The sequence below is a fragment of the Hippocampus bargibanti genome, linkage group LG08 (genome assembly GCF_051943395.1).
Source record: "Hippocampus bargibanti isolate YZ-2025 linkage group LG08, ASM5194339v1, whole genome shotgun sequence".
In the NCBI taxonomy this organism is placed as follows: Eukaryota; Metazoa; Chordata; class Actinopteri; order Syngnathiformes; family Syngnathidae; genus Hippocampus; species Hippocampus bargibanti.
Window position 1 is genome coordinate 438,766 of NC_142741.1, and position 23,527 is coordinate 462,292.

At 44.5% G+C, this 23,527-nt stretch overlaps 4 protein-coding genes across 6 annotated transcripts; 1 reads left to right on the plus strand and 3 right to left on the minus strand.

The window, feature by feature from the left end:
• Window positions 1-10: 10 nt before the first annotated feature.
• Window positions 11-3,337, plus strand: sp9 (sp9 transcription factor). The gene is made up of 2 exons (XM_089003457.1): window positions 11-132; window positions 255-3,337. The coding sequence occupies exons 1-2, from the start codon at window positions 112-114 to the stop codon at window positions 1,560-1,562; spliced, it is 1,329 nt and encodes a 442-aa protein (XP_088859583.1). The 5' UTR covers window positions 11-111; the 3' UTR covers window positions 1,563-3,337.
• On the minus strand, window positions 2,691-8,249 carry cirsr (corepressor of RBPJ and splicing regulator). Of its 2 annotated transcripts, XM_089003458.1 has the most exons (10): window positions 8,094-8,249; window positions 7,756-7,850; window positions 7,347-7,420; window positions 7,021-7,034; window positions 6,484-6,536; window positions 6,328-6,376; window positions 6,033-6,153; window positions 4,866-4,972; window positions 4,188-4,273; window positions 2,691-3,998 (listed from the first exon to the last, which is right to left on the minus strand). In XM_089003458.1, exons 1-10 carry the CDS (start codon window positions 8,163-8,165, stop codon window positions 3,485-3,487), a joined length of 1,185 nt encoding a protein of 394 aa, XP_088859584.1. In that variant the 5' UTR covers window positions 8,166-8,249; the 3' UTR covers window positions 2,691-3,484. The 2 variants fall into 2 exon arrangements, with proteins under 2 accessions (XP_088859584.1, XP_088859585.1); XM_089003459.1 differs by lacking the exons at window positions 7,021-7,034; window positions 7,756-7,850; window positions 8,094-8,249 and having other exon boundaries at window positions 2,692-3,998; window positions 7,347-7,392.
• A 644-nt stretch (window positions 8,250-8,893) lies between these two features.
• Window positions 8,894-15,912, minus strand: gpr155a (G protein-coupled receptor 155a). Of its 2 annotated transcripts, none has more exons than XM_089003455.1 (16): window positions 15,668-15,912; window positions 14,600-15,019; window positions 14,124-14,523; window positions 13,882-14,044; window positions 13,171-13,326; window positions 12,363-12,446; window positions 12,140-12,260; window positions 11,983-12,067; window positions 11,652-11,742; window positions 11,418-11,574; window positions 10,850-10,924; window positions 10,614-10,744; window positions 10,369-10,464; window positions 10,231-10,295; window positions 10,028-10,162; window positions 8,894-9,897 (listed from the first exon to the last, which is right to left on the minus strand). In XM_089003455.1, exons 2-16 carry the CDS (start codon window positions 15,003-15,005, stop codon window positions 9,702-9,704), a joined length of 2,361 nt encoding a protein of 786 aa, XP_088859581.1. In that variant the 5' UTR covers window positions 15,006-15,019; window positions 15,668-15,912; the 3' UTR covers window positions 8,894-9,701. The 2 variants fall into 2 exon arrangements, with proteins under 2 accessions (XP_088859581.1, XP_088859580.1); XM_089003454.1 differs by having other exon boundaries at window positions 11,376-11,574; window positions 15,668-15,909.
• A 159-nt stretch (window positions 15,913-16,071) lies between these two features.
• On the minus strand, window positions 16,072-22,645 carry LOC148894192 (acetylcholine receptor subunit alpha). Its single transcript, XM_089003456.1, has 9 exons — window positions 22,371-22,645; window positions 21,390-21,532; window positions 21,275-21,319; window positions 20,574-20,683; window positions 19,630-19,825; window positions 18,374-18,611; window positions 17,463-17,686; window positions 17,060-17,296; window positions 16,072-16,971 (listed from the first exon to the last, which is right to left on the minus strand). Exons 1-9 carry the CDS (start codon window positions 22,411-22,413, stop codon window positions 16,843-16,845), a joined length of 1,365 nt encoding a protein of 454 aa, XP_088859582.1. The 5' UTR covers window positions 22,414-22,645; the 3' UTR covers window positions 16,072-16,842.
• Window positions 22,646-23,527: the final 882 nt, after the last annotated feature.

Genomic DNA, 23,527 nt, shown 5'->3' on the forward strand with positions numbered 1-23,527 from the left:
AAGAGTCGCTCTTCAACTCAAAAGACTCGAGCCGAGCCACGACGCGGAGGCTCGGGATCGCTCGGGTTCCGAGGAGGTTTCACGCCGCCAACTCCGGGACGTCACTCGGATATGGCTACCTCCATTCTCGGGGTGAGTTGTTTTCTAAGTAGCGCTCGTTGAGCCAACTTGTTCTTTTTCTTCCGCGACGGCGACGTATGACGGCGGAGGTCCGGGCGGCCTGCGTGAGTGGAACTTTGTTGTCTTTCCTCCAGGAAGAGCCTCGTTTCGGAACGACCCCTTTAGCGATGCTGGCTGCCACCTGCAACAAAATCGGAAACGCGAGCCCGCTGAGCGCTTTGCCGGAGTCGGGCGCCTTCTCCAAGGGGGGGTTTCACCCGTGGAAGAGATCCGCGTCGAGTTGCAACTTGGGTTCGGCTCTGCCCGGTTTGGCGGTGGCGACGAGCCGAGCCCCGACGGGCGGCGTCGGCGCCGGCGTCGGCGGCGGCGGCGCCTTCTGCCTGGCTTCCGCGTCGCCCACGTCGGCCGCCTTCTCCGGCGACTACGGCGGCTTGTTCGCCAACGGCGGCGCGTCCGCCGCCCAAGAGTCCGGCCAGTCGGCTTTCATCTCCAAGGTGCACCCCTCGGCGGAGAGCCTGTACCCCCGGGTGGGCGTGGCGCACCCGTACGAGTCGTGGTACAAGTCCGGCTTCCACTCGAGCATCTCCGGCGAGGTGGCCAACGGCGCTTCGTCCTGGTGGGACGTCCACGGCAACCCCGGTTCGTGGCTGGACGTCCAGAACCCCGCGGGTTCCCTTCAGGGCTCCCTGCACTCGGGGGCGCCGCAGGCCATCCACTCGCAGCTGAGCGGCTACAACGCGGACTTTTCGTCGCTGACTCACTCGGCCTTCAGCTCGACGGGAATCGGCCCCGGGGCGTCGCACCTGCTGAGCGCCGGCCAGCACCTGTTGGCCCAGGAGGGCTTCAAAACGGTGCTGCCCGCCTACGCGGACGCCTCGGCGGCCATCTCGGGCGGCGGCGGCGGCGGCGGCGGCGGCGGCGGAGGCGGCTCCTCCTCGCGCTCCTCCCGGAGGTACTCCGGCCGGGCGACGTGCGACTGCCCCAACTGCCAGGAGGCCGAGCGCCTGGGGCCGGCCGGGGCCAGCCTCCGTCGCAAGGGCCTGCACAGCTGCCACATCCCGGGCTGCGGCAAAGTCTACGGCAAGACGTCGCACCTGAAGGCCCACCTGAGGTGGCACACCGGGGAGAGGCCGTTCGTGTGCAACTGGCTCTTCTGCGGGAAACGCTTCACGCGCTCCGACGAGCTCCAGAGACATCTGAGGACCCACACCGGCGAAAAGCGCTTCGCCTGCCCGGTGTGCAACAAACGCTTCATGCGAAGCGACCACCTCAGCAAGCACATCAAGACGCACGCGGCCGGGGGCGCGCCCAAGAAGGGAAGCGACAGCGACACCGACGCCAGTAACCTGGAGACGCCCAGGTCCGAGTCCCCGGATCTTATTTTGGAAGGGGTCAACCCCGGGATCGGCGTTAAGGACCGGTCGCCACGTGACGAGCCCTGAAAAATCCCGCAATCCCCCGGAACTGCATCACGCGGGTTTTATTGAAGAAGGGAATATTTCCAAACGAAATAAGATCTCTCAGCTCAGTTCAGCTCAGCTCAACTCCGCTTTGAAACCTGTTGGGACAATGTGAGTTGCTGTATCTTGTATAGGACGAACGATCACGTGATCACTTCATCTTCTTCACACGTTGTTTTTGTTGCTTCTCATCCTGAACGTCAGGGAGTTGACTTTTCCATGCACTTTGTGGATCTATGTACGTGCACAGCTTTCTTCAGTTTTCCTTTGATTATTATTTTGTGGTCGCTAAAAATAATCTATATAAATGTTTACTTGTTAAAAAAATCCACACGTATAAGACTTTCATTTAAAAAATAATTAAAACACGTTGAAAAGGCTTTTTTACTGTGTGATGGAACATTTGGGGTATTTACTTCGCTTTATTTCAATTGCCAAATTGACAATGACGATTTTTTTCGACGCGTAGAATAAATCGTGGCTTAATGTGGCGTAAAAAGGGCGTTGCGTGGCCAAATGCAAATGGGATTAATTAGGACTTGGAGCACGCGTGTCTTGTACTTCAAGATTAGGGACGCGCCATTGATCACAGCTTTAATTAATCACACAAAAAATCATATTTTGTTCTTTTTTTTGTTGGCAACGATTTTGACGTCTAGGAAATTGTCCAAATTCAAATTGTTGTTTTTTAATAATAATAAAACATTTTATTTATAAGCGCCTTTCAAAAGTCTCAATGACATTTTAAGCGGTCAAATAATAACTATCGTACAAATTGAAAAATATTTAAGTTAATAAAACGTTGGAGGTTGTAGAAGGCAGGTGGGAGTGCTGCGTTCAATGGCGCTCTGGAATTATTTTTCAGGGTCGCCAAGAAGGGTGGTCTAATTCAAAACTCGTAAATGCAAAAAAATCCAGTCCTATTTTAAAAATCAGTGGACAAATGGCTAAAAATCGGATGTGAAAAAAATATTTGTAATCCAACTCAAAATAAATGAATTCGCATCACAGTTCGACACGTTCCATTAAAGTGCAACACGTTTAAAGGGCAAAGCACCGCTTCCCATTAAAGTTCAATTAAATCAAATAGCCGATTTGGATTTACTCAAAATGGACCAGTTTAATGTTTTAAAAGAAAGATTTGGACTTGCATTTATTTGCTTTCAATTCCCACATACGTACAGTAATTGTCATCACGGAGGTGGTGGTGGGGTGTTCGTATTGTGGATAAATAACATCGTTACCAAGAGAGATATTATATGTAACCCCCAAAAATATAATTCAATTAATAATAATGATAAATGTCATTTATAAGCGCCTTTGAAAACTCTCAAGAGCACTTAACAGGATATTTTTTTCGGCAGCCAGAGACCCGCCAACGTTCACTCAACCCGGAAGTAACTCAAATATAAAATGGTCATCGACCATTCCAATAACGCAAATCTACTCATACAATATTAATAGTTGTAATATAAGTTGGTGTTTAATACGGAATACAACGACACGATAAAAAAAATCGTTTTTTTTTTTTTCGAGTAGACACATGATGGATGATTCTTTTTTCGTTGGTGTTACTTCCGGTCGAGTGGCGCTGCTCACCTGCGGAAAAACTTATGCTGTGATTGAAAATTGTCCTTGAGTGTTTTACATTGCGCTTATAAATTAAATGTATTATTAGTTAAGAGTGACACACATTTTTACGATATCGTGTGTGTGTGTGTGTGTGTGTGTGTGTGTGTGTGTGTGTGTGTGTGTGTGTGTGTGTGTGTGTGTGTGTGTGTGTGTGTGTGTGTCCATTAAATTGAACGAGTGGAGGGAAAGATATTTTGTCCGCTGCCCCCCTCTACCGGTGCGTGATGAAACTGCACGGTTCTTGAAAACTGGATAGTGAGTTCTGGTTCTGGTTATGGAGGGGAGCCCGAAAAGTGGCGTTGACTGCTCTTAAGGCGACTTCTGCTTGGACTTGTCTGACTTGGCTTCGCCCCCCTCTCTGCGTGTCGTCTGCGATGGCGTTCGCCGCTTGGGCTTCGCTCTCGTTTGCGTTGTCGACCTCCCCGCGGCGGATCATCTTTTTTCTTCCTCGTCTCCTCCCGCTCGGGGCTTCTCTGCGTCGGCGGGTGACCACGTTCGCCGTCGTGCGGGTCGCCCCAAGCTTTTTGTCGGCTGCGATGTGGCGCGTCGGCGCTGTGCTCGCGGCCGGATGTCGTCTTCTTCCTCTTCTTCTTCTTCTTTTTTTGGCTCTTGAAGTTGCCGTCAGAGTTGCTGGATGAGTCATCGTCGTCGTCATCGTCGTCGCTGCTGCTGCTCGAACTGTCGCTGCTTTCTTGCTTTTTCTTGTGCTTCCGTTTGCTCTTTTTCTTCTTGTCCTTTTTGCTGCTCTTTTTCTTGCCGTTCCGCTTCTCCAGACGGTCCAGTTTCCTGCCGATGAGTCACACACGGGATTTTTTTTCTTCACCGTTTGGACAAAAATTTGTCGTTTGGCTGACACGTTGATAACCGCGGTTGCACTTTGCTACCCCGTCATCGGAATCGAGTTTTAAAATCCGCCGATGCTTTAAAGAAATCAAGTAAAATGTCAATCTTAAAAAGGAGACCAAAGTGTTTTACCTGAGCAGCTTCTGTTTCTGCTTAGTTGTTAAAGATTTTAAAAATTCCACTTCTGGATCAGCTTCTTGGTCACTCGCAACATATTCCTTCAAGGAAAAATAAAGACAAATTGGTCAACAAGATAAGAAATAGGCAATCAATATTTAGGACAATTAAAAAAAGGATGTTTGTGATAAGTTAGCTGTTGTTATCAAATAACATACGTAAAAAATAAAAAGAAAGCTCTCCAGTCCTCGTATGTATTTGACGAAAAATGAACATATTGTTTTTCTTGAAAAACTGCCAAGAACAGAATCCCCAAATGTGTATATTTTTTGTTATTCACAGGACCGATTGTCCAACACTACACTAACGTAACAGGTTAATATGATTTTTTTCCCCTCTTATGCCGACAAAATAAAATGAATAAATCCAATCCGAATTGGATCTGGCGTCCACAGGATTGCAAGAGGTCAGAGGGCTCCCTCTAGTGGCGCAAAACGGACGCACATACCAATAAAATGAACACTATGCACGTAGCACGTTTTATTTGTTGTCCTGCCTGCCTGCCATAAAGTACATTCTTCCCTTTTCAAGGATTATTCTCATTTTTTTAGGAACTATATATATATATATATATATATATATATATATATATATATATGTATGTGTGTGTGTGTGTGTGTGTCAATGAATGACCTGCGCCGTCTCACAAATGGTGGCGCTGCGATCAAGGACGCATTTCTTGAGGGCAAAGCCGCTGTTGCGCATCTCGGCCATGAGCTCCGACGGGTGCATGGAAGGACCTGTTCAGCGCAAAAGGACCACATCGCAGAGCCATCGGTGAAAGAAACCCCCTCTGCCGTGTCCCTTCGCAAAGGTGGGAATTTCAGGATTCAACTTGGTGAACTAAATCACAATACGCAATCGTGACCTTCGGCGGTTATTGCTAAAATGGAGGCGTTGAGCGGATCTCGCGGAGGGGAAACATGATTACTCGCCGATTGCACGAGTACAAATTTGCTCAGGCGGAAAATGCGACGGGACGGCTTGCGTTTCTGCAGCGTTTGCGTTTGACCCCGAGCGCCACGCACACACTGCACAGATCATCTTATTGTGTGTCAAATTGCTCATGAACACGTCATCCGATACGACGGCAAGAAAATACAAATGCTAAGAGACTCCTTTTTTTGGACTCCATTTTGTTTTTTGCTTCCTTTCAGAGCTGGGCAAAGGTGGGGACGTGGGGACGTCGGGGGACACCAAAGACAATCACTTGTCTCCATCGAACCCTATTTTGGCCATTCTTGTCTTTCACATCAGCTCCCTTCATAACTATTTAACTCATTCATTGCCATTCCAGAATTTATTCGGGAGTTGAAAAGCATGACATGGAGCGCCATTCCTGAATTTTTCTTCAGGTGTTGGTTTTTCTTTTTCGATAAAGCGCTAGTCAGACCTCTGGCAATGATTTTCCTGTTCCACGAGGGGGCAGCGTTTGCTTTTTGTCCATGTTAGTGCTTTGTTACAGCTTCAGCAGTGGTTAAAGCACTATATACATCAATATGTATTGTATTGTATTTTGAACAGCTGCCCCCATTTCAATCTCAGATAACTCCAGACCCACATCACTTGGGAATTAACTTTTTTTCCTCTGAAAGAAGAGTGTCTAAGGTTTCTTACGCCGCATTGAATGTTGATGTCGTCCTAAAAGTCAATATTCTATGGATCCTGGAATTTGAGTGAAAATGACAAAAACCCTGGCACTGGAGTGGACGCATTTCTGCACATCGTCTGGCAGTGAAGCAGTTAAAGTGCCAAAGAGCCACTCATACACTGCCAGATCTAAAATAAAAAAAAGCGTACCTGCGGCGTCATCGGAAGCCACGGCGCTGGCGTTGATGCCTGACAATCCAAAGAGAGGACATTCTCGGTCCGTGTTGACGTGGCCCCACTTGTGGCATTTGATGCAGCGCACGTTGCGCACCTGCAAAGTCAACACGGGACGCATTTATTTGACTTCCAGAAACAGTCGATGGCAAAGAAACGAAGAAACTGGACAGCTCATCTCTTCCAAGCCAGATTCAAAGTTGTCCAATAAGAACAGTGAACATCAAATGTGTCAAATTTTTGTTGGGAAGTAGCCAATTTGACAAATCACCTGGATTCCAAAAGGCTGATCTCTGATGTTCATGTCATCTTTAGCATACCTGTAAAAAAAAATGACAATTCCGCTTCAATAACCAATGAGGAGTCTGGTAAACTTTTAGTGAGCGGGGAGACGTTTTCTCTCTCTCTCTTTTTTTTTGTGTTTTACTTTTCTCTCGGGGCTCCCTTCTGCCATTCAAATTTGCACTCTTCTTCTCCCTCCTTTAAGAAAAAGAACATGGATTCAAATGGGCGAAATTGCCATGTAGCGTAATTCATTCGAGTATAACGCGCAACATTTTCTAGCTAAAAAAAGAACTCAAAGTTTGGGTGTGCGTTATAAACTAAAAAAAATCTTCATCTATCTTTAATGCTTTCTCCCTTCCAGGAGGGGGCAGCAATTCCATGGCTATTCAGCTGTGTTGTGAAGGTGCCCTGCGGTTTAGATTCTCGGAAAGACCCGCATCACACCCATTCCTTTTTTTGGATTGTTGATGAGCATTTCTGAATTCAGACTCAGAAGAAAGTGATGAAGTTTACATTGTCAATAAATGATTTTTATCACGGACGCACGTGTTGCCACTTGCTACGCTTGGTCTCAGCCGAGAAAAAGTCAAACAACATTTTAGACTCCATTTTAATTGAAAATTAGCTGTGCGCATTATACTTGAATACATACGGTAAACGATAAATTAAATAATTTTACCTCTGCTTTGTCCTCTGCAGCAGGGAGAGGAATGGGGGGAGAGAGCGACAAGTATCAGCAATTAAATAAAATAAAAATGACCACACATTTTGTTCTTGTTCACATTTTAAAGAGGCGGCACCAAGCATATGTACACCAAATTTGCCTTCTCCCACTTCACAGGTGGCATCCTCAATAAAATACAACATTTTCAGTGTTTTCTTTTTATGACAATGAGCAACTTGATGTGAATTTAATGTCCTGTTTTGGCAAATGTTTGTTTTTCTTGAGCGCACAAATGCAATTTTAAGAGTCGGGTTGACGGACGGACGGACGGACGGACGTACCTTTGGATGCTCCCGGCGGAGCCTCATACATGAAATTGAGGCCATTTTTAACACGGTCATCCCCCATCAACACCCTAAAGGAAAGAAAGACCACATAAATACTCAAATAATGAAAAGTTAAATTGCTTTATTAATAGTCATATTAATCTTCATGTGTATTACCAACCACTATATGCTTGAGAAAATGTTCAATTGTAATTAATTGGTCAGAAAATGTATATTTAATATCTCTGTAGTCTTTCAGTAGTTTCTGCAATTGTGTTCAACTAAACATACCCGGATGTCGCACGGAGTAGTGGTAGTAATAATAATAATAATAATAATAATAATAATAATAATACATTTTATTTCTCAGCGCCTTTCAAAACTCTCAAGGACACTTGGGAGGACATTATGGGTAATTGGGTACCTGTTGTTGTAGGTGTCCTGCTCCTTCAAATATGCCTGCATCAGGTCTTCCTGCTTTCTCTTTTCGAAAGTGAGTTTCTGCTCTGCTATCCATACCTGCACAAGGAAAAGGACGAGTACACTTTGGACGTCGTAGGAACGAGTAGGGTGTATAAATAGAGGTTCAAGAAAGGAAGAAATTCCACTAAAAACCATCATATAATGCAGCAAACCTGACTTTCAATCAATCCCTTTTAATTATCAACAGTCCGCATCGACAGCGTCTGCGTCTGCTACATCTGTTTACTAGCAAAGGAAAAACGGCAAATGCTTCATTCATCGACACAAACTTTGACTCACCTTTTTGATATTCGACTTCGACGCAGGGTGAAAATCTTTTTTACACATAAAGTTGGCAAATGACTTCCCCATGGCTGGGGAATGAAAATTGTCCGGGCGTTACGAAGAAATTTCAGCTAACCCTTGTTAGCTCGACTGGCTGCGGAAGTAAATGAAAGGTAAGCGGAAGTCGTGATGCGTTCAGAGTTTATTGGAGAATGTGACGTTTCGAACAAATCAAACGTAGTACGTACTCATCAAGACGCGCATCAAGGACATAGAGTTTAAGTACATCCCAAGTTATCATTTCATGTCCTTGGGTCCCTTGACGCACCAAATAAATTATTATCACGAATTGTGAACAATATGGAGTGGTATGACTAGTCGTACAGAAGGCGTCGACTTTGACTGTAGGAAATCCGAGGAACGTGGAACGCACCCAGAGAAAAACTGGAACAAATGTCGTAAATTTCAGAACGCTTTACGATACCCCAGTCAAATAGTGTTGGCATTATCCGGTAGAAATAGAGGCCTAATGTATTTTAAGATGAAAATAAAACAACGAGGCGGTCCTAAAGAGTGTATCAAGCAAGCAAACAAACACTGACACACCATCTATGTTTACTATTAAACGGTGTTTTCGCGTTTTTTTTTGTTTTCAATGTTGGCAAGTTGCATGTGGCATCATTTTCATACCAATTGGGTTTCGTTCGCTTATTATCCAGCATGCATCCCTGTTCATGTGACAGTTTTGTGGCTCTGCCGCCTTCCACCGAATGACATCGCATCATTTTTGGAAAGAATTCCGACAGACCTTGTGATGAAGTCCAAGAAGTGCTTTATTTCCCTGCCGCAGACTTTGAACCGGGGTCAAAGGTCGTGGCGTATTCACTCGCTAGGCTTAGCAGTTCTACTTTGTGACCTTTTTGTAACTGTGTTTTTTTGTCTCTTTCCCTGGTGAAAAGTGTACTTGCATCCAGATAGAGTAAGTTGTCCACATATTGTTGTGAGCAAACCGGCCTGGCAGTGCGCAGAAATGGACGCAAATGAACACCACGTTTGTCTTGCACTTCACAAAACGCGGCAGAAGTGCAGAAGGATCTTTATAAACTATTCACTCAACATTTCAAAACAAAAAAAAATATTCCAACTCGCGATTCTATTTGACCTGATCAAAAAAATTAAAAATACAGTTCATTTTCCCTGCCTTGCATTTGTTATGATCATCATAAATATTCATGAAATTGGAGGAAATTGCCATTTTGACATATCCCAAAAGTACATATTGTTTTTTTTTTTTTTTTTTTTTGTCAATGCAAAACATAACCACGGTCCTGCCGTATGTGAATAGTCACCGTGGAAACTGTATTTACGCTTACATGACAACTGCTCGGTTAAATTTTAAAAAAAAGGCTACTTTAGTTGCATTTCATGAAAAAGTGGCCATTTTCCACCAATGTCATCTCATTTGCAATGAGTGAATGAAATGGCTGCTCCCTGAGAATAAGCGACAACTAGCGTCAAAACGTTGTTAGCGCTGAATCAAAGCGTCCGGTCGCTCTGAGGCCATCTCGCGCGTGTCAATCGACCATCTTGGCATCGTGTCAAAAGTCAAAAAAAGTGCTCGCCTCAGGTGACAAAGGAGTACAAATCGCTGCCGTCTTGGAAATGGCGTTCCTGCTCCGCGTGTTGAAGAACGCCGCCCTGTAGCAAGCGCGTGCCGTAGAAGACCGCCTCGTGCTGATCTCGAGCCAAACCGGCCTGCTGGAGCCAGGCCACAAGTTCGCAGCCCGTGAAATAATTCACCGGCGTTCTTATCTCACATCTGAAAATGAAAATGACACGGGATACTTCCTTGAAATGGAATTTTTCTAATCTAGATATTACGCCGCACGAAAATAGATAAAAGTGCCAAAAAGTGAAGTGAAATCAACCCCCCGAAGAGATTCTGTCACCTTGTCTTTGTGATGTCGTGGAAACACCGCTCTTGATGGCGCTTGACAAAGTCCGCGCAGGTGGCCCCGATCTCCTCGCTCCCGTCGTTTTGCCTTTGCTCTCCTTGCCTTTTCCAGCGCCACATTTGCCGCAACCTTGCCCACGGGGACCGACGACAACATCAACACCAGGGATGCACCTGGGCCGCGTTTATATTTCTCACCTCTTCCAAAACGGCAATAGAATGGAATGTTTGTCCAGGCCAAAGAAAGCAAGAGAGAGAAAGCCCTGCAATCACATGAGGTCATGTCGCGTGGGATGCAACGTGTTCTCGTTGAGAGTTTTGATGCTGAACACCAACCTGGCCGTAGTTGGTCACGGCACAAAAAAACTGCAGCTCCACGTAAAGCCTGCCCGGATCTTTGTACAAGAGCAGCCACACGCAGCTGGACAAATTCTATCACAAAGTGAAAAAAAAATATATATATATATATATATTTCCAGTGATAGAAAATGCAGCTGATTGACCTTGACATGTGCAGTCAAGGCTTGTGAGAATATCAAACGCAAGGAGGCGATTATTATTATTATTATTATTTTACTCACGGCTAGCAAACCAACGGCGAGAAGCAAACACAAAAGCACATGACGGGCCATTTGTCTATCTTGATCCTGAAGGTTCTCTTCCACTCTGAACACAAGACACACGCTTGAATCTTTGTTATTCTCACTTTGGCCTAAAATAGGGAAGAATAAAGACGCAGAATAAACCTTCCACCCCCTGTGGAAATTTCCATTTCAGAAAGTTCGAGCAGAAACATTTGCATGCGGTATCAACTTACCTGCGAGTGTGCGATTCAAATTTGTGCTGACGAGCATGTCGGGCATGGGTTGCGGCGGGGGAGACACGAGGCGCACTGATAACAAAAAGGAAGGTGATAGCAATTCATTATCAGTAACCAAGCAGAGGGCATCCTATCAGACAATAGAGCAAAAGCCATACACAAAGTTAGATAGTTATGAAATTGAGAATAAAAAAAAACATTTTGTTTTGGTCACACGACGTTCCGTTGAATGTGGCTCCTTGTTATGCCTGCTTGAAACCGCGAGGGGGCAGTATAAGACAAGCAAACATAAAACAACGATTATCATGTTGCTTGTTCAAATGTGTACAGATGACGGCTGAAGAAACCTTCTCATCGATGGACCGCTCCTGTATGACTGAGAGCTTACACAGACGTAAGACAATATATAATTATAATAATAATAAACTAAATTGCTAAATAAGTATCGTCAGATGAATTCTCCATCCAGTGGTGAATAGCTAAAGCCATACATAGTAGAGTAAATGGAAGGACTACACAACACCTGTGCTGGGATCTGCTGAACGGTCTTCTGCTTCAAACAAACCGTTGTTATCTTGTTCCATTTGGGTCACAAGTTCTTCCACGGACGCGTCCCCTTCTTGACTTGGAGATATTGGGGCCCAGCTTTCTCGACTGAGAAAGACGAGTGAACTCCCTGATAGCAGCACACTGAGGGTCAACACGACTGTGCTGCAGATGAGCTGTCAAAGCGCACATATATCAAAAGAAAATAAACACAAAACAGTACAAAATATGCAAATGGATTTTCACCGCGCACCTGCGGTTTGCTGTAAAAGAGCGACGAATCTAATGTTGGCGGCAGCTTTTCCCCGCAGATCAGCAACACGGCAGTCGTGACAGCGGGGATCCTGTTCATCGAGAAAAATAAACACAAGATACTATTACAGTGCAAAATGTAAGGTAAGGTTCCTGACTGTTTTATTCTGGGCTCAATAACATTAAAAAAAAAATCACTGTATGGATTATTTTAGTGTGGGACAAAGTTTGATTGAGCCACAGGCCAAAAAAAGATTTCTGACCTCTTTTAGACCCCCCCCACCAAAAGAAATTATTGACCACACACACACACACACACACACGTGACTCACCCCCAGCCCGCAATAACAAACATTCCAGACGAAACCGTCAGATGATCAAACCTCCTCAGCAGAACAAGCGAAAGTGCAATGAAGCCTAAAAGGAAAAACGCAGATGAATTAGCACCTAATTTTCCAATATCATTGCCGTATGTTTTCCACATCGTACCCGGCCAAATGTAAGTGCAGTAAAGCGACGTGCACAGCAGCGTAAAAGACAGGATCTGTCCGATAAAGTTGTCTCCTTTGACCACAAATTTCCACAAGATCATCCCGAAACAAGCGAGGAACTAAAACGACAAATGGTAGCACGTCATGAACGTCTCGAGACGCAAGTAGGCAAACATCCAGAAATTGATTCAAACCTTGAACTGTTGGTTTTTTGTGCTCACCTGTGCCAAAAAAAGGTTGGTGGTGAACACGTGAGGCAGGTTCTTGAACTTCTTACTAAAAAACATGACTGCGATTGTCCACGCCTGTCAAGGGAGGGACACATGTTTACAAATCGGAGTTGTCACGGTCATATTTGCCAAAGAAAGGCCAAATAGAGGATGTATTTCCTGACGCTGTTAAAGAAGCACGGCCTGCCACAGGAGGTGCTACCACATTTCTACACGGCAGTCGTCGAATCAATCCTGTGTTCTTCCATCACCGTTTGTCAAAAATGGACAAAATCCAACTTCAACGGACAAAACAACAAAAAACAAATCATTGGCGCCGCCCTACCCACTCTCGGAAGACGTTCACACTGCAAGAATCAAGACGAGAGTGCGGAAAATTCCTACTGGACCCTCCGCACCCTGCCCACCACCTTTTCCAGCTACTGCCCTCACATTTAAACAGCTTCTTCCCCATACATAGCCATTAAAATCTCTAAGCAGTAACCCAAATATAATTGCATAGTGCCTCTTTGAAATTTTGCACAATAATAAAGATGATTCAGAATTGGATTTTTTTGGGATGCAGCGTTCAAAAATGCCATTAAAAATACTTTTTGATAAATGATTGCGCAACTCAAATGACTCCGCTCACTTATAAAGGAAGTTCCATAAAACTGTGCGAATGGTGCCACCGAATGAGGAAGTGCACTTTTTTGTTTTGTAAAGTCACAAAACTGCAAATGAGTCGGAAACAACACAAGTTGCGCAAGGCAAATTGTCATTTCAAGGAGGAAACTTCTGCTTGACATCAGCAACTCACCAGTGCCAATAAACAGACGAGGCTTATATCAAAACTGACTTCTTGCAAAGTGCTGATCAGCATCCGAGGATCCATCCAGCGCAACGTGAGAAGCCAGGCGGACGTAAACATGATCGGAGCCGAGAGCAAAGTGCAGATGACCATTCCGGAAATAATCTGGCAAGGAAGTGACGAGCGATTAACCGTGACACACACACACACACACACATATATATATATATCCTATTTTCTGTCTTTTGAAGGCTTTTGGGTGCGCCTTATACGCAGGTGTGCCTAATATGTGAAGTACTGTATTTTCTGGTGAATAAGGCACACCCAAAAGCCTTCTTCAAAAGAAGACCCAGCGCCTTATACGCAGGTGCGCCTTATATGTGAAGTTCTGTATAAGGTCCATCCAAAAGCCTTCTTCAAAAGATGACCCTGCACCTGATATGTGAAGTCATATTCAGCCACAACAGGCAGCCTCTATTGTAGCGCCTTATAATGTGGCGTGCCCTATATTTGGATTTTTTTTTTAATCCATTTATCTGTTCTATTTGGAAAACCTTTGCGATTCATAATCCGGTGCGCCTTATATATGGCAAAAGTGTGAAAATACACCATTCATTGGGGGTGCCCCTTATACACCAGAAAATATCTAAAAATGACAAAAACCCTGAAAATACATCATAGAAGGGAGATTTGTGTTTCTACTTGAAAAATATGACTCACCACTTCCAGTTGCGCGTTGTAATATGTAGCGTAGATAGCCACGCTGGGCGCCGTGGGAAAAACTCCGTAAAGAAAAGCGTAGTCGGAGAGGCTGGAGTGATTGGACGGGGCGGTGCCGTCGAGAAGATCCACCATATATTTACAAATCAGAGGCACGAGCAACCTGGGGATGACAGCGATGCTCCGTCAACGAAAACTCCAACACAAAAAGGCACCATCTTGAGGTTTTTTTTTAATCTTACAGTTTGGCAGTCAGCAGTAAGATCAGCGTCACAAGCGCGGACCTGGTTAATTTCTTCAACCGGCCCACCACGGACAAACCCAAGTAGAACAAAGCCGTTCCCCCAAAGGAATTTGCCAAACCATCCACAAAATCCTCCATGAAGGAAGGAATCTTCTGGCGTAGGATAAAATGGGCGCCGATGCCGATGACCACCATGAAAACGATCGGGTTCTTCAAAACGTGGAGCAAGACTTGCCCCACGATGAGTAATTTGCCTCGCCGCTGCTCTCTCTGATCCTTCCATTTTTGGACCTCGCAAAAGGCAAAGCCGATGGGATTGAGGAGCATTAGCGATACGGGTGCCACCAAGTAGATGTACTGGAGGTATTCCGGATAGGTGCTTTCGTACAGTGCTTTAACTGCGGGCAAAAATGGAGGTCAAGATTCCAAACGGAGCTGTCGTTTACACAAAAGCCTTCTAGCGTATATACCTACCAATCGGATAACCGAGAGCAAAGTCATTGCTTTGGGTGGCAAATATCGAATAAAGGCCCATTTTACTGTAGCGGCTCTCGGGACTGGAGACAAGCAGCGTCAGCAAACAAACCGCGGCAAACACAGATGCTTTGGAGACAAGGACGCTCCAGATGAAGGGCCAGATGACGTTCCCAAAGTCCAGTAGCACCATGTTTTTAAAGAGGAGAGCCGGTAGAGCGAACTTGCTCACAAAATTGCCTAAACCGTCGGCCTGGCCGGATGTGACGACGCGAGCCCTGCCGGCGACGTAGCCGCACAGGATGATGCCAAAGCATTGAAGTAGAGCCGGGAGGAGCTTGTCCATGGAGATTCTGGAGGATGGAGCACATGGACCCATCGTGGCGGCGGTGTTGTTCAGGTCCATAATGCTGCTGTTATCTGTAGTGTGGCGGGCGATAAAAAGAAGTTAGGGCGTGTCAAGTTGGAGTTGAGTACCAAACACTCCCCGCTTCGTGCGGCGAATTTAACTTGCTATTTACAGTGACTCAGCCATACATGTTCCATTTCAGAAATTAGAAATCGGGAGATTTTCGTAGCGGCGACTCGGTGGCGCGTGTTAAAATAATGTGAGCGTAACAAAAGTGTCAATTAGAAGTAAAGAAGACACAAAAATGGTTTCATTGTTTATACATTCAATTAGTATAAAATTTATTTTTATTTGTTTTACCTTACAAATTATTGTGAGAATTGTGTTAAAAAACGGGAGTCTCCAGACCAAATCGTTACACTTAATGTTGTAAAGTGTAAGCATATCTCAGTTGAAAACAGATATAACAAAAAAATGTAGATTTACGTGAGTGATTTATTCGTTGTGTCATCACGTTTATGAATTCAATTAAAATACTAATTAATGTGTATTGCTCAATGTACAATCAAAACCATCTTGACTTTATTAGCTCGGTTTCAGCCTCTGTGTGTTATTTGACGTACCACGCAATTGGTTTGCTTCAAGAAAGCCTTTTGGAAAAAAACAGAGTAATTTTTGACGCCGTTTTCAAAGGTCAGTAAAGGAAAAATGAAACTCACCGTTGCTTTACTGACTGCGACGCCTTGCCCTCATGTCCCCGCTGGGAGTAGTCACGTTTGTTGGTTTGTTTGTTTGTTTGTTAGTCCGCTTAGCACTTGCTAACGCGAGCTGGAGGGGAACAATCGCCAGCGATAGATAAGTCGTCAACAAAACGCCGAATGATGAGGAAACGCTTGATCGATCGCGACACGTTTACGCAACGACGTAAACGAGATGAATCTTTTTTGGAGGAGGAGGGAAGCTTTTTTTTGCTTGACGCCCCCGGCGTTGACTTTCGTAAAGCAAGAGGCGCCGATATCGAGTCGACCAATCGCAAGCGAGAATTGGAAGGAAGAGGCGGGGTTTAGCTTGACCTGAAATTATTCACTCATCGGCCACAACATTAGGTACACCTACAAATACAAAACGGCGCTCTTTTCAGTCCTAATTTTCTGATTGTTTTTAATATTTGAAAAGTTTCGCTTCACACGTCCCTTCTAAGCATAATTATGAAAATATGACAATTGACACGCTTCGCATAACTCATAATATCCACAGCACATCGTAAAACATGCAAAAACGTTACAATAAAATGTCAATCGGATTTTTAACTTTCATATACAGATTTCTACAATGATATTATATAAAACATAAATAGGCATTTTAAACACCGAATGCGCCAGTGTCAAGATAAAATGTCATGAGATACGGCTCACGCGGAGAAGCAAAGAAGCTTTTGGCATTTTGTTACAGCTTCAGATGTTTTTAAAGCTCTAGATAACTTATCTGTGACTGTAAAGTCTCCTTGATAGTTTTGAAAGGCGCTTATAAAGGAAATGTGTTATGATTAAAATCAATATGTATTGTATAGTATCTTCGAGCAGTCATATTGAAAAGTGGATGGGAGCACTCCCTCGAGTGGTATTCGGGAGAATCGTTTCCAAATTGTATTCATCGTTGAATGCACTTCAGGCGCCATTTTAAGCATTTACGTATTTAGATATGATTACCATTTTGTATTTAATGCACAATCATTGAATCAATATCCAAGTACCTTTTCTTTTTAGTCGTAAAACTAGCCTCGTTTTGGATTCATACTTACAATTCTTCTGTATTTTAATACTTAGAAAACTAAATGATGTATATTTTTAGCAGTACAGCCCTTTGGTTGAAAAAAAGTTTGAATCCTGCCGATCTAGAGCATGCTGAGCTCAATGAGACGTCCGGCAAACACGCCTAACGTGCCAATGAGACACACAGCCATGAAAACGCAGAGCAGGATGTGATCCAACACCATGGCCACAAATTTCCATTCCTCGGCAGCCTGGGAAAAAAAATGAACAAGAGGACAATTGTCATCAGCGGTGGTAAATGAGGTAACTAAAAACGTTTTTTTTTTTTTTTTGTATTACATTATTGGATTCTTCGTCCGATTTCATCGTCTCGGCGATGTATTTGACTCCTTCGATGGCACTGCGGACATCTGGGTTTTTGCTGAGGGGTGACTGGTAAGGCACGGCAGAGGCCTGGTTGCCTGAAATGTCCGAGATGTCAAAGTCGGCTCCGTAGATGTTCTTCACTGGCTTTTCCTTTCCGGGACGCTTCATCGTTGAGAAGAACATAATGTTCGGGATGGTTTCGATGAAAAGCTGTTTCCCCCACCCCAAAAAAAGGTCAATCATCATGTTGATATTGATCCAACGACAGTTTTTTTTATCTGATCGTGTTTGTCCACTAGATGGCAGTATAGCAAAGGGATCGCGATGTACCAATCGGCAGCGCAGAAGAGCAAGAAAGCGACACATGGGTCCTGACCTTTCGCACCCATTCCGGCATGGTGTGTGTGCTCGGGGAGCGGTGGTGAGTGTTGATGATGACGACGGTGATGATGATGGAGGCGATGACGAAGACCATGGTGAACAGCATGTACTTCCCGATGAGCGGGACCGCGCTGGATGTGGACGGGATGAGCTCCACGATGACCAGCAAGAAGACGGTCAAGGAGAGCAGGACGGAAATGCTCAGGGTCATCTTCTCACCTTGGATCAGGCAGACACAGAAAGTCAAGTGTTAATAATAGGCCAAATCAGTTTAGATTTGGCTCTGTTCAGGACAGCAATGTTTTAAGACGACACTATATTCTGATTCTTATGGAGACCTGGGAACGGATTATTCTCATTTTTAATGGTTTCTTATGGCAAATACATGTTTGCCTGACACGCACACTTTCTGGGAACCAATTAAGTTCGTAAGCTGACGTGTCACTGGACTTGAAATTGAACATGCTAAAATTCTGGCTGCTTTTCAGATGAATTCTGACCCAGAGAAATAAACGAGCATCTCGGTGACCGTAAAAAGGCGACGCGTGCGGTTTGCCGTGGCGGCTGCGACGACGTTCGAAACGAGGCTCAAGTGATATATTAGACATTAAAGCTTGCTCTCAGACACGGCGGCACAGAGGGACGCCGCGTAATGAAGCAGATGTCCACAGTGGGAGCACGGAGGCGTTGCACGAGCTGTTTGCGGAGTAGCCAAACAAAGAGTTTTGGATTCTGATTTGACCAACAAGGGCATCGTAGCGCGGTGCAGATATTTTAATGAGTGCATTTAGCGCCATTAAGTCAGACTGTTAATCAAATCCAAATTGCTAACGTTGGATTATTGCCATTGAAAATATCAAAAGCTTTTCCACGATAGAACGATCGAACGAACACAAAGTGGCTTACCGGAGTCTGTCGGCAGATAGAAGACAAGTCCAGTTAGGAAAGAGAAGAGCATGCACGGGATGATGACGTTGACGATGAAGTAGAGGGGGAGCCGCAGCATGAGGAAGTGGTAGGTGATGTCCAGGTAAGGCGTTTCGGGGCAGCACGAGTAGTACACCCAGTGTTTCCAGCTGCGAAAGTCTTTCATGACCCACTCGCCGCTCTCCATGAAGTTACTCAAGTCGGGGCGATCGCTATCCTGCCGAGACAAAGCAACATCACCCAAATAAAGAAATGGCTGAAAGATACGTGATATTTAAAGGACACTTTTTGCTTTCCTGACATCAGAAAAAAAAAACGTTTGATCGCCTCTAACATACCCAAAACACAAGGCTGATATTTTTAGTCAAATGCAAAACACCAATCAAAATGACTTCAAGTGTCCAAAAACGACTTCAAATTGAACCCGGAAGTGGCCAGTTTCAGAAGGTCCCGCCCCCTTGTTCGTGACGTCACGCCAGGACGTCTTGCCTTGCTCGAGAATCAAAACAATGGCTTCACATTCGGAAAAGTTGCTTTCTTGTTACTCGTCCAGTTATGAATGTGATTCAAATAGTTCTGAAGAGGAAAGCATACGTTTGCAATCCATTCAAGAATTTATTCCGGTCATTTGGATGCATCTGGAGAGAAATGTAGCGGCAAACACTTTAGTACACACAGTACCCAAAAAAAGGCAGAAGATGGCAACAAAGCTCAGTGCAACTGCCTTGTCTTCAAAAATGTTGCTACTTCAATTAGTTTTCACTGCAATTATACAGATTTTTTTTGCCACACATTTTGGTAGTGTTAACTCATAAGCATTGATCTCCCACCCAAAATGTTGTTTTTTTTTTTTTTTACATTTCCCCTTGGATTAAAATCTTTATCCAACATGCTACGTGACTGGACAGTAATCCCTCGTTTTTCATGGTTAATGGGGACCAGGACCACCCGCGATAGACAAAAATCCGCAACGTAGAGTCATCTAATAATAACCCATGTGATACGTGAAGGTTTTTTTCCCTGAAAAAAAAAAAAAAAAATCCGGGATGCACTGAAACCGCGATAAGTGAGCCGCAAAGTAGCGAAGGATCACTCTATTGGGGATGTATGAGCCAACATTGGCTCTTACACTCCTTATCCTGGGTTAGTTATTTCACCCAATTTAAGTTACTTTACTCCAGGATTTTCAGAGTGCTTTCGAAACAAAGTCCTCATTTGGAATGTGGCGTCATTACAGGATTGACGACGACCAAGTTCCCGTCGTAGGTCCAGGTGCCCAATTTCATGCTGCAATTCTGTAGGTCGAAGGGGAAGTGCAGCACAATGATCTCGCAGTAGCTCTTGAAGATGGCGGGAGGGTTCCACGTGATCAGCCCCGTGTGCTCCAGCAGCACTTTGGTCTCGTGCACGATGGCAAAGTCGCCGTCGGCGCTGCGGGCACAACAAAGAAACACAACCGCTGTCCAATTTAGTTATTTTATTTCACTCATTCACTGCCGAAAATGTATCCACTCCAGTGACAGGGTTTTTGTCATTGCCACTCAAATTCCAGGACCCACAGAATTTAGAGTTTTAGGAGTACATAAACATTCCATGCAGAGTAGGAAACTTTAGACTCTTCTTTCATCAGAAAAAAAGAGTTAATTCCTAACTTAGGTGGCTCTGGAGTGATCTGAGCTTGAAATGGATGTCCAAAATATAATGCAATACATACATACATACATATTGGCTTATATAGGGAGCTAACAACAGCTGAAGCTGAACAAAGCGCTAACATGGAAAAACAATTGCTAGAGGCCATGTCCAGCACTGTATCGGCACGCTAACATGAAAAAACAAAACCCGAACACATTTGGGAATGGCGCCCGCCGTCATATTTTCGATTGGTGAATTGGCAGTGAATGAGTTAATGATAAGGCAATAATCTCTCAATGTGTTGTTTTGGCAGCCCAGCAGGTTGCCGGGTGGGCGGGTGTGGTGAAAACAGCCCGAACGTGTCACACGCTCGCATATGGAGAATGCGTTTATGTGTGAACGCTTTGCGACAGAAGCTATTTTTAGTCGGAGCATATCGGAAAGCGCAAAAACGCCACTGACAGGTGTTCCTCGCTTCTTTCCAGCAGATCACTCGGCTTTGCCGCAAAGATCAATCAGGAAGAGAACAAAAGCAAAGACATACTTGTTGTAGAGCACCAAATCGGGCCGCCAAATGTCAGTGGAGGGAATTCGGATCTTTCGGATGCCGCCGTAATCCTCCGGCTTCCACTGCAGGTTGACATCTTTCCATTGCTGCAAAGGAAAAGCACACAATCCAAAGTTCAGCGAGCAAGCAAGCAGCGCTCTCTCTCTTTTTTCCTCTCTATCTCGTTCTCTTCCCCTCTCTCTCTTTTTCTCAATTTCTATCTTTTTTTCTTTCTATCTCTCATTTTGTCTCATTTTTTCCCCCCCTTTAGTAATTTTCTTCCACGGCCCACATTGTAGTTCCGCTTTCCTCTCGAGGGCCGTTAAAATTTGACATTCGGGGAAACGTTCAAAATGTCCAATCCCCTCTACATATTAGGCACAACACATGAATGAATAACTAGTTTTCAAATGCAAAGTCAAAAATAATGACTGTTATTGTGGTTTCCATACGAAAATTTGAAATTTGGGTTCAGACATTAGCAAGCATTTTTTTCCCACAAGTTTGATTCACTTTTGCCAATAGGCCAAATAAAATGATGTGGCGGGCCTGATTTGGCCCTGGGCCCTTGACTTTGACACCGGTGATAGATGGTGCAATGATGGAATTAAAAGTCATCGGTGGCATGATGTCACGGCAATGCTTCCAGATATATTTTCGCCATCTTAAAGCCACACGAAGGAATAAAGTTGTCAAACCTGTTTGAGTCGCACGTTGCTGTTCACGATCTGGTTGACTTCATCCTGCGGATGCAAACTGATAAGATGTGGAATCTCGGCAGACAGAGACTTTGTATGCGTCCTGAACTCTTACCACGCTGATCAGCTGGATGAGCTGCAGGCCCACAGTGACCACCACCGGGTCCTTGAAGTGACTGACGGGACGGACCACCTTGTTATAACCGCTGAAGAGGGTTTTAACAAGGCGGCTTTCCTCATCCGACGCCCAGGCACCAGCTGATGACAAAACAAAGCACGCGGGACGTTGTCGACAACGGGGAAGGATTACAAGCGGTCATATTTAAACGCACCGTGTGGGTGGGTGTTGAGTGGAATTGTGTTGGGAGAGCGATTAGGTTCTCGCTATGAACGTGACATAAATAGACGTGACAAGCGTCGGAAAGACACTGCGCGCGGCCTTTGTGTGCGGCGGGGTAAAACAAATATGCGTTCAAGCCTACGTACGCCAGGATGAAAATGTCAACATGAGGAAGGTTGGTTATCTGAGACGAGCGTCCGTGGAATAAAGTGGTTATTTTGAGGTTGCAATGATTGGAAACCTCTGTCTACAACAGTGAAAATTGCTTGACGTAAGGAGAGAAAAATCAAGCAGAATAACGCCTTCATAAATCATGTCAGATGACCGCAAAAATGGAAACAAAACTGCGGCTTTATCACTTCCACTTTTCATTTTTGATCAAACAACAAACGGAGCGCATTTCAGAAGGGCCTATTTCTATTTCTGAGCTCACCTTGACGTCAAGGTCATTTTTTTCAACCATTCAAAGGTGTATTTGAATGGTTGAATGCTTCACAATTGGATGGAAAAACAAGGTTTTCACGGCACAACTGAAATATGCTGACAGATGAAGAAAAAGAGGGAAAAGCCAAAGGAGGAAGTGAGTGCACATGCCGCCTGTCAATCAAACATCAACAACATTCATTTGTATTGAATTTGGGCCAGGTTGCAGTTTTCTGGCAGCCTTTTGAATATAATAACAATTACTTTGAATTTAAACAATTTAAAAGCAACAATAAAAAAGCGCATTCCATTCAGCTGTCAATCATTTCTTACCTGTCAGGATGACGAGATGAAAAATGAGAGAGGCCAAGCTCATTTTTGTCAATCAACACAGTCTTGCAAAAGTCCTCAGCAACTTCATTCAACACGTCGCCTGTCGACCGCTAGAGAATCGCCTCAAACAATCTTTCACCAGTGGCCCAACGAGCCCTTGGGGTGCGCGCGACGCCTTCCTCTCGTCGGCTCTCAGCAGCGGTCGTTCGTGTTGTTATTGTGTCCCAACAGCTGATGCACGGAGTTGAATGGCGGTCGAGGGACGCGTTCTGCGGCGTGTTTTACGAGATCAACGTGCCACACTAATCCGGCACCAAAATACACTCCAGTGAACTCGATCGACTGTGGGCGCACAACTTGTAGGGAGACGTTCAATGACCTGCAATCAAAACTTAGAAAGTTATATTGCGCATCTGATAGACATTGTAAATACAAATCAATACTATTGATTTATATAGCACTTTAACAGAAATTGAACTTTTAATTTATCCATGAAGGGGCCGTGCATTTAGTACAAAAACGGAATTTATTTCAACACATCTATGCTGCTAGAGGCGATGTGAGGATTAGTTTGAAATCTCATTGCTAACAGATAAGATATTTTCCAACAGAAGTGATTCTGAAGGCCGTGGGGAAATTAAACTGGCATCGCAACAACACATCGAGGCTCTAATCCAAGTGGACAAAAAAAGTGGATGGCATGCTAGCCCGCTACCTAGCGAGCCGCTTAGACAAATAGACACCGGGTAAAGTGTCGTTGGGTGCTCTGAAAGGCGCTTGTAAATTAAATGTATTATTATTATAATAATTATTATTATTAGTAGTAGTAGTAGTACTAAAATACTCTCTGGTCGCTGGGTAAAGTTTAAACGTACCTTCAAAATAAGATAAAGACCTAGCCAGCTAGCTAGCCAGCCGGCTAGACACATAGAAACCTAGCTAGCTAGCTGTCTTTATGTTCAATCCTGGAAATCAGCATTTAACCTTTTTTTCTGCCCCACGCATTGATTTAATGCCAGATTAAATTTATTTTCAGGGTCAGGTGATGACAACAATACATTATTTATACTCTTTGGTCGCTCGGTAACGTTGATGAAAAATAGGACTCACCTGTTTTTGATGTTGCGCAGAGTGGGAACAAATGTGGATGTCACGTC